Genomic DNA, 15,759 nt, shown 5'->3' on the forward strand with positions numbered 1-15,759 from the left:
CTCTCGGCAGCAACAGCGATTTTACCTTTTAGCAATCAACACGCAAAAGCCCAAAACAAACGTGTTGCTGTCGGGGTAGGGAGCAACATCAGTAGTACACATCGGTAACAGGGAGCTCAAGCTGGGTGCAGATGCAGCCAGCAGCCAGCAGCACGTAGCAGGAGCAGCAACAGCAGCAGCTGCAGCAGCAGGAGCAACAACAGCAGCAACACGGGTGCTGCAACAGCAGCAACACCAAAGGCAACATGAAATTGTCGCACCATTTTTGGTATTGACCGCCGGCGGCTCAATCAGTTTGTCACCCGGGCGATATATAGAGTGATTAACTGCTCCACGGATTGGATTGTACTTTGTCAATATGCGCTGAGCAATCGCACACACAAAACTTGACACTGTGCACTGGACACGGGGAGCAGCATGCAATTGCTACGTGCCGCAATGCATAAGTGCAATCATATATGTGCTAAAAATCTAGGCAATATTTGATGCATAATTGCCTTGGGTTTTTGTTCGCCAATCAATTCAATCAGCAAATACAATCACGACAGCAGCAGCAGCAGCAGTCGCAGCAACATCACTTGCAGCAGCAGCAGCAGCAGCAGCCGCAACAACAGCAGCAACATCAGCAATCTGGTTGCTGCCTGTTTGAGTGACGACAACTGGCGACGACTGCGTGGCGTCCGTGTAATCGCACTTCATGTCTAATTAGACTTGTTTATGCCCATTTGGAAAAAAAAAAACGGCAGAGCAGCAACATTGCATGCTTATATTTTTATGGCTATCTTCACGGTTATTTTCATTTAAATCGCAATTCAAACTCGGCACAAACTCAGCGACCAAAATGACATTTTAAATGACAATTTTGCGCCTTGTGCGCCATGCATGGCAGCCCAATGAAAAATTAACGTAATAATGCAAATTGTTTTATCAATAAATTCTAGACACACACACACACACATACGCACACTTGCACATAGAGACTGGCAGCGTAATTATGATGATTGTTCAAATGAATTTATGTGTCAATAAATTTAAAGCAAATTAGCAAATGACGTTTTAAGTAGACGACGACGACGACAGCAATGCGTTTTGCCCGCAATTTATGGACTGCGATTTTTTCATTTTCGTTTTCATATACATATGTACATATACAATATATTTTCGAGTTTGATGGATGATCGCCGGCCATAAAGTGTTCGCCTTTAAAAGGCTTTCCAACTTGGACCGATTGGGGATTGGCGATTTTCCGGAGGCTCAAAAGCGGGTGGAGCAAAAGCGTTTAGTTCAAAATGGCGAGCAATTAATCAGCTCTTTGTTGGTATTTTGTTTGGGCCTTTTGTGCTTCGGCCTTTTTGGCGTTTTTGCTTCCTCAGAAGTGCTTGATTGAATGCGCAGTTCTTATGCCGATTGAGAGGGGGATTTATATTTGGTTAAAACGCAAATTTCTTGTCTTGAATATAGCAAATGCATTTGATCCTAGCAATCATATTTTATTCACACTCCCCAATAATAACTTAAACATTAGAACATCGGTTCAAAAAAAAAAACCTTTGTCTGTACTCAGCATGTCTGCGACATCGCATCCACCACTCATTCATCCATAAAGCCCATGCCCGTGCCCATTCCAATTCGCATTCCCGACTGCCTCCTCCTCATGCAAACACCCAAAAGCTATTCACACAGCACTCGCATTAGTCACACCTTCGTTTCTTTGGGCCGAGTCGCCATTGGTGGTCTTGGCTTTGGTTTGGGCTTGGGGTTTTTGGCGAGAGGCGTGCGAATCCGGCGCAGATACAAGATACAAGATACTCTTACTATGAGATACACATTGTGGGCCGTCTCGCTTTGTTTGCTCTCTTTGTCTCCTTGCTTCGTTCGTTCGCTGTAGCAACAAACCAAAAGTTGTTTTTTTTTTTCTGTATTTTTTTTTTTCCAATTCCAAATTACACGAACAAAATGGCGGCGGGTGCTGCGTGTGGGGTCTCCACACGCAGCAGCAGCAGCAGCAACAGCAACGACTCAGCAGCAACTTGTCCGGGTTTTACTAGGCCTGTTTGTCGCTTAATCGAAGTCGAGCCGACGAGTTATGGTAATTAAAAAGGTGTTCCTTCTGCAACAACGGATCGAAACGGATCAAAATGGATTGGGCAATATATGTATGGACATACATACATATTGTATACATAGGTATATATGGAGGGAATATTGCAGCTTGCCTGGGAGGTCTGTCTCTCCCTACACGTCTCCACCATTCCCATTCTCTGTCAGCCTTTTCTCGACAAATTCATATTTTATGACAACAACTTTGTATTGGCACACGGGCTCCCTCGTTCTTCTCCCCCCTGCCTTCTACATATTCTACCTAGTAGTCGTATATACATACATACATACATGGGACTACTATATATCTCCTTCTCGATTTTCTCGTGCCTTTTGGTGGGTGGTCGCGTTGGCTGTGTTGCAAATGTTGCCGCCGTTGCTGCAGTCGATGTTGCTGTTGCTGTTGCTGTTGCCAATGCTGGCGTGTAAAGTGAACGGCGACGGCGGGAAATCGTCAGCAATGTCGCCGTATTTTTTCGGGGTCCCTTACCTAGGCAAATTTACGGTAAGGTAATTTGCACAGAGAGAAAAACTAGATAATAGTATTTAGTGTATGAGCGAGAAAATATCAACTGACTCCGCACATTCGCAATTGTTTTTTGTAGAAAGCAATGAATGGCTCAACTTTTTGAGTGTGAAAATTCTCTTCGTTTCCTGACGTCCACATCTTTTTCTCAGTGTGCCTGTGCTTGAAGTTTTTCGCCGTTCAGTTTAGAGTTTTGTGAATTCTTTGCACCGTTCCTTGGTCTCCCGTTTTTGTTTTCCCTCGGTTGGTCGAAACGAACTAGCCATGGCCGTCTGACAATTTCACTAATCCCCCGTCCATTTGCATCTATTTTTATTTGCCCGCCCGCAGACGATCCTGAACTCGATGCACAAGTACCAGCCGCGTTTCCACCTGGTGCGAGCCAATGACATCCTGAAGCTGCCGTACTCCACGTTTCGCACGTACGTCTTCAAGGAGACCGAGTTCATCGCCGTCACAGCATATCAAAATGAGAAGGTGAGTAGTACTCAGCTTGTAGTCGATGAATCGACCATTAATCGTTTTCTTTCCCACAGATAACTCAATTGAAAATCGATAACAATCCGTTTGCGAAGGGCTTTCGTGATACTGGTGCCGGCAAGCGGGAAAAGAAGTGAGTATCACTAGTGAATAGTTATGAATACGGGAGTCATCAAGTGCTCTTTTCCTTTGATAATGCACTTTGATGGTGGGTTCAACCTGAGGTCAAAAATGCTGCTAGCTTATACGAAATGTCTTAATCATTACGTGGTACAAGTAATCCATAGTCAAATTACAGTTTAAAAATGCTTGCCTCCTAAACTTGCTCCTCCTTCAACCGAAAAGTTCATTCAGCTTCCGTATTCCCTCGAAAAATCATTATCAAAAAGCAAACTAATCAGGACACGTCTAATGGGAAACGGGGCAGGGGGCAAATGAAAAAAAAAAAAAAAAAATAGTGGGGGAAATGGTTGGCCTTTTGTGGCTGTCAGACAATCAAAACTTTGCAGCGCCCTAGCCGAGAGCTCATTTGTCTCTCTGGTCTGGATTCGTATCGCCATTTGCCAACAACCAACAACCAACTTCCATCTACCATCGAAATCTCCATCTCTCCATCTCAATCAGAACAGACATATCCATCTATGTATCTCAGCCTCGTTTTGCCTGTTTTGTGGCTTGATTAGCCGGCCGAAGAGACAGTAATACAGATACAGATTCGCAGTTACAAATACAGATACTTTTACCAACGCAGCTGTGGGACATTAATTTTTGTCAAATCTATGCGGAACTAATTAGCCTGCAGCTCGTCAAATTGCAAGTCATACAAAGGAGGCGGAGCATTGGGCGTGGCGCGTATATATGGAAAGCCAATGATGATGCTCATGGCCATTTGGCTTCTGTTTTTCCGGGGTAATACTGATGACTGGCACCTCCGATGGCAGCTCGAACATGTAATCCATATTGATGGATTGATTTCAATTTCCTGTCGGAGGCAAAAATCCCCCGAAGGGCTGTTAACGATGATGGTCAGGAAAAGCTTTGAGTTTTTAGCACACAGATTTTCCAATTTCTGTTTGCCATCCCGTGGCGGAGGGGGGGAAGGAGGATACTTGCTTTTTTTTTTAGAGAATGGGATCTGGGGCTGGAGCTGGGGCGATCTGAGATCATCCCCCAATTCGAGTGGTTCCGGTTTCCTGTGGGTGACTTAGCATAATGATGAATGACATTTAATAGCCACAATCCCCCCGCAGGAACCAGCGTCTGTGGAAATGTCCATGTCTAAACGTTACAAATCAATTTTCACCCACAGCCACCCAACGAGGAACATCCACCACATTTGACACAAACAATTTACTCAAGTCGAGTTTGGGTTTTTTTATTTGTGAACTGATTACTTCTGGCTTGATTGGCATTAGCGTGTCTGTCTAACCTAAGCTCTTCCCTTTTTCGTGTTCGAAAAGCCGCCAAAAGTTGGAGGCCGAAAAAATCAGAGAATTTGCCTGGTCATTGATGTGACAGCCGGGTTGTCAGGCAGTCAGTCAGTTAGTCAGTTAGTCAGTTAGTCAGTTAAAAGAATTCTACTTTACGTTCTACCCAATTGTTAATTAAATGTCGGTGGTGGGGTTAAATGGAATTCGGAACTCGAGAAAGGGGTCAAAAAACAAAAACCGCTAAACCGCTTACAATTCCACAAAAGCAAAATGCCCAAATGTAGAAGAACAAGTCCTGGGAGCTGCCAAAAATCCTTGGCAATTAGTGACGACTTAGTCAACTCTTTTTTGATTCTTATTTTTGCCGCAACCCCCCCTCTGTCATGACAACAAAATAAAGGCGAAGCCTGGGTGCTCCTGGGTGTAAAATAATGATGATGCTGACGATGATGGTGATGATGATGATGTTGATGGTATTCCCTATTCCATATCCCAATGCTGAGTCCTTCACAGCAAGAGATGCTAATTGGTGGCAATCTAGTGCGCAACTTCCGCCGGAATGATATTCAACTGCTGCATAATAACCCCTTTTTGAAACTCCTTTAACCCCCCCCCTGGAACCCCGGCCACTGGCCTGCGGCGCAACGAGAACCGGAAATCCAAAGTGAAAACGTTTTAACAGCAGCAATTGAAATTCGCTTTTCTCGGCGCCTTTTGTTGTTCCTGTTGCTTTGGGATTTTTGCGCAAAAACTCTCACCCCAGTCTAGAAAATATTTTTTTTGCATTTTTTTTTTTTTTTTTTTTTTGCTAACCCGAGGCGTTAGTTGACAATGGGTCTCGGTCTCAGGGTATTTATATACATATAAATATATACCTATTTATAAATAGATTGCAGCAGGCTTGGTGGTGGGCGTGCGTGGGCCGTTTAAGCCGCAAATTTAGACGTAATTCAAAAATTACAGAGCACACAGAACGGGGCAATTTCTTTGGACCTCCTGCGAAAAGCAAAGCCACACCCATGGCAATAGGGCGTTTACTCTATGCCACACCACACCACAACAACCACACAACAACATCAAGTACACTAACAATGGGAGACAAAAGGGCAATAGATAAACGTCTTTCGGTTTTGGGCCAAATTTTACGGGCCCGCTGCATGAGATATTCAGGAGCGGACTAATACGGAAAATAGTCCCAAATGGGGCGTACAAATAAATATCATATTATTTTTAAAAGAAACCTATGCTCTAACTCATTCAAGTGCCACATGTATCTATAATGTATGGCTTATTCAGCTTTCAACTTTTCGGCGCCCAAAAAGCGCTTTACTTCTCAAAATTGGTGAGAAGCGGTCCTGGAGGACGACGTGAAAAGTTGGCCGTCTTGGCCTTTGTAGTTAAGTGGGTGGGTCAGATACGTTGGCTGGATTAACACAAATTGATTTGCTATTAAATTAGGCTCACACACACACACACACACACAGACAGATACACACAGGTGGAAGAACAGTTAAGTGTAAAAGAAGACGCCCTTGGCGCAATGCCAGCAATGCAAAAGTGGGCGGTGGGCTGGGTGGGGTGGCTTTCCACTGGGTGTGGTTGCTGTGATAATGATACACACACCATTCGCATGTGTGTCCCGACTGCTAAAATTGCCCAATTTGTGAGGCAGTTTCGGCTTTGATGTGTGAACAACAGCGGTGCGGAAAAATAAGGAAAATTGAAATGGAATGGCATGGAAAATGTGCGGCTTGATGGTCGATGGTGGGTTAGGTTAGATGGTAGCCATGGTGGGGGGAAAAAGATTGGCCAAAGCGAGCAGACACTAAATTACACTAACGTGTTTTGAATTATTTTTCAATTTCATTGTCAGCCGCAGACAGACTACGGACGTACAAAACGGACGGAGTGAAGAACTCCGGCCCGTTTCCGCCTGGCATTGTTACATTTCAATTAAGTTTCAGCGGGCGATGCACAGTTGGGTAGGCATATATGTACATACATATGTATATGTATGTATATGTATGTACATATGGCCAGTGGCTTTTGGAGCCCACGTCATTGAAAACTGGCACATTTTGCCAGTTTTTCCGAACGCGAAAGGTTCCATGTTCAAGCGCCGCCAGCGCAGGTTTATCATTTAGCAGATATTTTAGCAACCAACAATATTTTCAAAGCTACAATCCTGATCCCAACGCAAATCCCGCTGGATAATCAACCGCGAAATTCAGCAGAGAGGTAGAAGGCTAAGGGCAGACGACATAGGCTAAGCTAGTTGGATAGATGATGGATAGATTAGGGGTTCCCATTCTCGGCGCTGTGATCCACGCCAAAGTGCTAATTATCACTATTCGATCTGACTATTGGATGTTCTAATTTGTGGCCCCGTCTCTCGTACAACTGTTGTTACAGGCAGGCACTGATGTCGAACCGAGGGTCCGATTCGGACAAGTTGAATCCGACGCATGTGAGCAGCTCGCGGGCACCGCTCCACCTGGGCCACGCCGGCCGTCCGCCTCATCTGCATCCCCATGCCGCCCTGCTTGATAATCAGCAGGACGACGACGACAAGCTCCTGGACGTGGTGGGTCCGCCACAGAGTCCGCTACTCCCGCTCAGCCACTCGCTGCAGCAGATGCACGCCCACCAGCACTCCGGTAAGTAATGATCCAACAAATACTCGTAGAGCTATTCAACAAAAAGAAGCAGAAGAAATCTAACAATTCCTGCACATTTCTAATCCTCACTAATAATAATCTTGACATTCTATTTTTGTTTATTTCTTCAAGCAGCTCTGGCTGCCTGGTTTAATCACTTGGCTGGCGCTGGAGCCGGAGCCTCCGAACATGCAGCTGCGGCGGCGGCCAATGCCAGTGCGGAGGATGCACTGCGTCGTCGCTTGCAGGCGGACGCGGATGTGGAGCGGGATGGCAGCGATTCGAGTTGCTCGGAAAGCGTCGGCGGCAGTACCGGCGGTGCCTTTAGGCCCACCTCGACGGGCAGTCCCAAGGAGGCGGTGGGCGCGGCTGCAGCTGCCGCAGCGGCTGGCTTGAATCCCGGTGGCGGTAGCTATCCGTCACCGAATATATCGGTGGGTCCGCCCATTCACCCGTCGCCGCATTTGTTGCCTTACCTGTATCCACATGGCCTGTATCCACCGCCGCATCTGGGCCTGCTGCACAATCCCGCTGCAGCGGCGGCCATGAGTCCGGCTGGCCTGAATCCGGGTCTGCTCTTCAATGCCCAACTGGCGCTGGCCGCCCAGCATCCGGCTTTGTTTGGCCACGCCTACGCGGCGGCGGGTCACACACCGGTATCACCATTACAAGGCCTAAAGAGCCATCGCTTTTCGCCGTACAGTTTGCCCGGCAGTTTGGGCTCCGCCTTCGATGCAGTGACTCCTGGATCGAACGCAAATCGCTCGGGAGATCCTCCAGGCGGCGGCGGCGGCGGCCTGGGTGGTGGTGTGGTGGAGAATGGTCCCAGGAGTCTGAGTTCCAGCCCTCGTCCCCGACCTGCCTCCCACTCGCCGCCCACTCGACCGATTTCGATGTCACCCACAACGCCGCCATCCCTGATGAAGCAACCACGTGGCGGTGGTGCTGGCGCCGGTGTGGCCCAATCGCAGCACTCGCCTTCGGAACTTAAGAGCATGGAGAAGATGGTCAACGGACTGGAGGTTCAACACAATGGCAGTGCGGCGGCAGCAGCGGCGGCTCTTCAGCTGGCCGAGGAAGCTGCCCAGCATCATCATCACACCCAGGCGCACCACCAGCAGCAGCAGCATCAGTCGCACCACCAGCAACAGCACCACCAGCAACCGGCACAACCACATCCGCACCACCAGACCCATCTACACTCGCACCATGGGGCGACAACGGGCGGTACGGATCAGTGACAATTACTGGACGGCCGCTCCGATTGTGAGGATGCCGGTCTCGAATTGGAACTAGAGTTGGAGGAGGATGTCGAGGATCTGGATCAGGATCCGGATGAGCAGGACGAGGATCGCAGCTCGGTCATCGATCTTGATCTGGACGTCGACGTCTGACCGCGAACGGATCAGCGACATTGCCTCTAGCCTCTGAACTACACGGCCACCGTCTTTGTGGTTTAGCGTAGTGTATATGTACATATATATATCGGACGATTTGGACCCTAGACTATAGGCATTTGTAGCATATATAGTGTGTATTCCTCTCTCGTTGCGAACTCACTCTGCCCGTTTATCGCCAGTGTTAAGTAACATCTTTTTTTTTTTTTGTCTCGTTTCTAAGCAAAGCCTAGCCCCTAGAAATCGCTGGCGATTCGCTGGCAAAGTGATGGAGAGGTCTAATTGAAGACAGAAGGTAGCAAAAACAGAAGAAAAAAAAAAAATAACACAAAAAGGAAACAAAAAACAGGAAAAAGTTAAGGCGACGTGGCAAGAGAATCGTCGTAACTTTTAGCGCCTTGAAGGTTCCAGACTTCAAGATCAAACAGACGGAATAAAATGAGAAGTAAGGGCAAGGGGCTATCCTCAGACAAATTTATGTATCACCCATATATGTATATTGATTGGATTGAAAATAGCAACATCAAAGATGGCGCCTCTTTATATACATCTAGAACACGCATATATATATATATAAATATATATATATAGTATATATAGAAGCTGGTATATATACAGAATGTAACCTTAGTAAAACATACAAGAAAAAACAAAGAAAAACAAAAACCCACAAAAAAAAAATACCACAAAAACAAAATAAATGCAATTTTTTTTCTTAGTCTTAGGTGGATGAATTTTTTTTTTAGTAAACGTAAATAAAACCTATATACATAGAATATATATACATGAATAATTTATGTAGCTTTTAAGTACCAAGATACCGTAAACACTCAAAAAGGAACACACACATGCAGCACCAACCCCTCACACACACAACCACACACACACACACCAGTGACGAATTTTCTTCGTAGACGATAGAAAATGCTTATAAACTATATAAACTATGAGAACTTGAGTTTTCCTAATTTTACCATAATATTTTTCCAATTTTTTTTTCGTACTTTTAAGTTCTAAAACCAAAGAAGAAAGTAATCATTTTTTTTTTTTCGTATTTGTATTTTAATTTCGGAACCCCCTGAGATGCTAATTTAGGGCAAGAGTTCTGTGTGTGTTTAAATCATAAATATATATGTATGCGTATATATAAACTATAATTGTATTGATAAAAAAAATATAATTTTTTTTTAGTAAAGTACATTTTTTTGTGTAAGACGTATTGAATCGAAAAAAAAAATGAAAAGAGTTGAATTCAACGCATGTTCCTCGCATAATTTAAGAGAGAGCGACAAAGACGCAGCTAACACACACCCGCACGCACACACCTCCCTCGCACACCAATACACACCAGTACACTCACACAGTACACACACACACAACCAGTAAGGAGAAAAAAGCAAGAAAATTCACAAAAAAAAAATAATAAATTAAAGTACATTTCCGTAGCGATTTGTTTTCCTTGTAACCCAATAATATTGCAACACCACACAATCTTCATCGCATCATCATCATCATCATCATGATCATCATCACCTGTATCATCATCGCATAGGCATTCTTATGATGAAAGAGAATTATTTTTTTTTTTCTGTTGGTTAGCTGTTTTTTGAAAATGAATTATACGCAAAAGCAATATTAATTATAGTTAATTAAATTTAAAACAAACGCAAACAACCCGAAACAACAAGAACAGCAAAAACAGCAACAACAAGAACAACAAGAACAAATTATGTACGAAAGGATATATATATTTAAATATATATATATATGTATATGGATAAAATTAATGAAGAAGCAACAACACCTCATGTCACTGCAATTATATATAAAATTAATTAAACAACAACAAAACAAAGGAAATTAAATAAAAATTATTACTAAAAAAAAAAAAAAAAAACAAACAAATACAGCATTTTCAACAAATATTAATGGTGCAAACAGGAATAACAGCAATGACAAAACATGCAATCAAAATTGGTTCATGTTTCATTAGTTTTCGCGTTTATTTGTTCGAATCTCATTTTTTCTCTCTTTTATTTGGGCTTATTGTTTGTTGTCTGGTCGCTGGATTTTCCCCCGCATCCTTTGCCCCAAAATGAGCAGCGCCAATGGGAATATTAAATAAATGAATAAATAAATAACAGCGGCTGGCAAACAGTGCGTGTCATAATTAACTGTTCGCTCTCTGACCCACACTGCCTGCCAATTGTCTGCTGAGTTGCCAGGGTTGCCAGGTTTGGCTGAGGATTTACCGGCCTGCCCATGAAACTGACCACCAATCGAATTTTCCGAAAACAGTCCAAAAAGCATGTTGCTTTCGAAATTTGAACAAACCCTGTACGTTTCTAATTGTTTTTTTGCCAACTTCCGCTTATCTGCACCCTCAATTTGGAAAGTTTTTCACTTCTTCCTGCTGCCAGGCGAATGACGATGATGGGCCCAAGGAGTTGGCCAATTCGACGGCCGGATAACGAAGGTGTAACATTTAATTTAATCAAAAAAAAAAAAAACTTTTTCTGCCACCCAGTTTTGGGCTAATCCAAAGCGGCGATTATCGGCAGCGTGGCTAAGCCAAGCGTTAAGCACTGGCTAATAGAATTTGGCACGAATGCTTCGTTCTCGACGAGATAACGTTGGATTATGGCGTATTTATATTTTGGATCGGATCAGTAATTGAATGCCCGCATGCGGGATATTTATTCATATATATATACATATATATATATACCTATATATATCTACTTATAGTCTGGAATCGTTGGTTACGCCCGACTGGCGGCGGTTGTAAATTGTAACGCTTCACTAGCAAAAGGCGCAAAGAGTTTAAGTGCGGCCGTAAAAAGTGCTGGGGACACCCCAACCCCTCGTTTTGGTTAACCCTTTTCATCTCTTTATATGCCCAAGCACTGAGTGTTTTGGGCCAGAAGTCAAATAGAATCGAATGCCAAACATAAATTACGTATTATTAATTGCCGCCGCCGCTGTCGCCAGTGTCACCAATGTCACCACCAAAACAGCCAACCTAACCAACTGCTCGGGAAAAAGGGGTAATGTTGTCGATGTTGTCAACAATAGCTTCTCCACCACTGCGACCATATCCATATCCATACCCAAGAACCCCTTCTCATTCTCATCCCACGCACTTAAGCCATTTGTAAGTAAGTAATGCTACTCTAATGGATTTATTATTGACCAAAACTACTGTCTTCTTGTCGGTTGTTTTAGCTGTAACTTCGACAAAATAGGTCACAAAGTGAAAATAAACACTGTTTCGTGCAGTCAATGATCAAAGCTAACGATTTTATTCATTTTTTGAAAGCTTTGGAAAAAATAAATTTTTTTTTACATTTTTCGCATTTTTTCAATCACCAAAATGTACAAAAAATTGACAAAATTTAACGTTTTCAGGCGCAAATGCCAATCGATTGGAAATTAAATTCCAAGCCGAACGGTATATGACATTCCATATTTGTATCATTTGATGCATTTTTATGGCCAAAATACTGAATATTCCCCTTCGAAAAATGGCAATGTTGAAAATATTGTTTTCTTGGTACGTTCAGTGGGAATAACTTGTGCAAAATAGGTAGCATACTAAAAATAAACACAGTTTTGTGCAGCTAGTAATCAACGCTAATGATCCTATCCATTTTTTGAAGGCTATTGGTAAAATTTTTTTTTCAATTTTTCGCATTTTTGATAAAACCATAAAAATTTGAGAAAAATGGTCAAAAAATAAAATTTCCAGATTTCAGTACCAATGTATTGGAAATTGAGCTACGAGCTCAGCGAGGCATTACATTCTACTTTTAAACATCTAGTTCAATTTTTATGTTGAAAATACTGAATATTTTCTTATCAACTAGTTTTTATAGTAGTAACTTGTTTTGAAGATGCCACACATGGAAAGGGTTCCCGGAAGTACATGTTTCTTAATTACCGAAAACTATATTAGAATAATGCTTAAAACTTAAAAGGTGTATCCCATCTTAAGATCCGAATTTCAATTTGTGCCAGTCCCACCTGCTGATCCCGATGACAGCCATCCGTCACCCGAAACTTTCTGCACGTCATTGGGTCGAACATGCAAACACTCGCTGTATAAATATTTAGATATCCGTCACTAAACATGAATTGGCATTATCATAACTTGCGTTTTATTGCCAAAACATTTATGAGAGACAGAGGGACAGCGCGAGGAAGCGTTCCGGAGGGCGGCGTTGGAGTTGAAAAGGTTGGGAATTGCGTCGAAGTGCGTGTCGAAAGTTACTGGATAAAAGAAAATACCCTTCGGTCGGTTCTCAAGGGGCGGCGATAGGTCCCTGTCATAATGATCATAATAATAGTTTTACGGGTTAGAGAAGTCACAGTCACAGCGACAGCGACAACGAGCAGCAATAATTTAGCAGCAAATCGACATTGGGTTAAATCGACGAAATGCCTTTTGTCCTTTCTTGTATTCGTAGTAGTGATGGCGGTTATAGTAACCAATTCAAGTACCCAATACCAGTTTGATACTGACATTTACACTGGTACACTTAGGTACATATGTATAATATTTTATAGCTAGGTGAAATTGAATTGTTAAGGTGCCTTTAACAAATACGTGTACCTTGTATTTAGCGATTGGCACAAATACGCAAAGTACCTTAACCAACACTGATATTAACCCCTTGACGGTGCGTAAATGTTGCGTGTGTTAACCCAAAAGGGTTGTCCTTCGATGCGCTGACGGGTGGGTGGCTCAAGTTTGTTATGCATATTTGATTAGTTAGCGCATTTTGTGGATACGCACAGGAAGTTGACTCTTTGCGTGCAGCACTGCGAAGGGGTTGCGGGCATCCCCAACCCCCCAAAACAAAAAAATCTGTCGCACCCCCCAGCCGCCTGTTTGTTCAATGGGCGGAGCTGTTGTTCTACGTAAGCGGCCGCACGGCAGCAATTAAAATGCTCAACTTGTCAACAACGCATTCCATTTCCATTTCCATCCACCAGCCCAATCCACCAGCCATTTGGTGGGGGCAATCCAACGATCCACCGTCACTCCTGTCAGTCCCTTTCGCAAAAGGCTTTGATTTGTGGGCAACAAAAGTCGAAAAACTGTTGACAACATGATGATGGTGATGATTCAGTTGGCTGGTTGGTGGCAATGATTCAGCCGATTTGGGATGTTCCGAAGGGCAGACACTTGACTCGGGATGCTGGCTGGTAACTTTGTGTTGGCTTTTCATCGATTTGTAATTAGCGAATTTGCACGCAAAAATATTCGCTTCTGGTAATTTAATAAAATAAATAACGAATAGTGAAGAGCCATTATCAGTTTTCGTTTACCTTTACTAGGAATCCTATTATTGAACCTATCCTTCAGTTTCCTCGTGGAGTTCCTGAGCCCAAAGGCTACTCCAAAACCCAATAGGTAGCAGTGAATTTTATAAATCTTGCAACTTTGTAAGAATAATTTGCATACACTTCGATACTCAACTGCCTGACAAGAACGATTCTATATGGAATGGATTGTGATGTGGAACAGCATGTGCCCATTAAACAGTATCCATTATTACTGGGCGGAGTTCCAAGGCTACAAAAAGCTGCCACAGTCAGCACCTCGATTAATGGACACGGCCTAATCAGGGGAAATGGGCAGAAGGATGGGACACCCGACCACATATTTGCGTATCCTGTGCCGTGATCATTTTATAAGCGCAATTTCCCCCTTTTACGATTATCCTCTCATGCGAAACAGGGTTTTTCGAAAAAGGTAAGAGACGGGTATGGGGTAAGGGTCTTCACCTATCAATACGTGAAAATTTGTTTTCAATTTTTCGGTTGCAGCGGTCATAAAAAGAGCTCGCTCGCACACACACACACTCATCCACCTGTGTTTTTGAAAAAGGGTTGACGGGGCTGAAGGGGGGGAAGAAAGGAGGGTAAGGGGGCGATCGGCTATATCCCAATACTGTACTATATGTATTTGTGCAACCATCAAAATGCAAATGCGCGACCATAAATAATGTGCGCAGACAGACGTTGGAGACGGAGACAAGCGGCCTAATAAAAACCACCCAAACGATTTAAAAAAAAAACAAAAAAAAATACACTAAAGGCACAGAGAATATATACCTATAAAACCGACACAAAACCCAAATCGAAGTGGGCGTGGCAGGCGGGGGTTCTCTTTTTTTTCGGAACGGCGTTTACTTTTTTTTTCTTTGGTTTTCGGGTGACGCTTCAATGGCTGCGGCGTTAAAGGGTTGCCATCGATTTGGTCGCTGTGCTCGCGTTTAAACGACGCGACAAATTAAAATTCCCTACATCCGGGAAAGAAAGAATCCCCAACCCACCCGGCCCGCCAAAAGTGCCCCCTTCCCACGCCCACGCGTAGGCGTTGCTCTACAAGTTTAACCAAAAGTCATGCTCGATTAAATTGCCTTTGTTTGTGGGTACCTCGCGAACGGAAGTTGAGTTACCGAAAAAACTCGAAAAGCCCATGAAACACCAGCGAGCAAGAGATCTATCCGATATATATATTTGAACTTGCATATATAGAGGGACTGTATTATACCATACTATACTATACTATCTCCCCCCCCCCCCCCCATCCATTGATCTGTGACGTAGTAGGTGCGGCCTTCGGTGCATAATGAAAGGGAGCTGCTGCCTTTTGTGTTTCGCGGTGGGGGCGCAAATTTGAAAATCAGTTAACGGCCAATTTGTTGGCCAGCCGCAAAAGAGCCGAAAATAATGCGGTGCCGCTTGGTGTGGCATTGTGTCAGCGCCTTCCTCCTCATCATCTAGCTATCAGCTAGCTACCCGATATGCATATTCCCCAAATTACCAACAACAACAGCAATAGCAACACCAACACCAACACCCACAACAACAGGAAGAGGAAGAGGAACAACAACAACACACACACACACACCCATTGGTAGCCATCGATCCATTTACTTATTAACGAAATACATTTTCCACATTCGACCAGCGGCTGCCAAAAGATGACAAGATGATGGGATGTGCGCGATATCTGAGCCTGCAGTTCGGCGGAACTCTATTTGCGGTAAATTGTCGACCCCTCGAATGAAAATTTCTCTAATCACACGGAAAACAATGCTTATTATCGTGTACGAAACTCAACTGATCAACGCATAGATGACTGTATCTAATAATCT

General features: G+C 43.7%; 1 protein-coding gene and 1 long non-coding RNA gene across 8 annotated transcripts in view; one reads left to right on the forward strand and one right to left on the reverse strand.

Annotated features, from left to right (window-relative positions):
* bi (bifid) overlaps positions 1 to 10,456 on the forward strand; it is a 72,792-nt gene extending 62,336 nt beyond the window's left edge. For 4 of the 7 annotated variants that reach the window (NM_080331.3, NM_001169191.1, NM_001272309.2 and 1 more), the window contains exons 5-8: positions 2,957 to 3,103; positions 3,163 to 3,239; positions 6,949 to 7,193; positions 7,326 to 9,261. In NM_080331.3, coding sequence (NP_525070.2) covers positions 2,957 to 3,103; positions 3,163 to 3,239; positions 6,949 to 7,193; positions 7,326 to 8,434 — 1,578 coding nt within the window. In that variant the 3' untranslated portion in view covers positions 8,435 to 9,261. 7 annotated transcript variants of the gene reach the window in all.
* Positions 1 to 15,759, reverse strand: part of lncRNA:CR32773 (long non-coding RNA:CR32773) — a 223,710-nt gene that overhangs the window by 87,516 nt on the left and 120,435 nt on the right. The window lies entirely within an intron of this gene.

This window comes from Drosophila melanogaster, chromosome X, assembly GCF_000001215.4.
Source record: "Drosophila melanogaster chromosome X".
Taxonomy (NCBI): Eukaryota; Metazoa; Arthropoda; class Insecta; order Diptera; family Drosophilidae; genus Drosophila; species Drosophila melanogaster.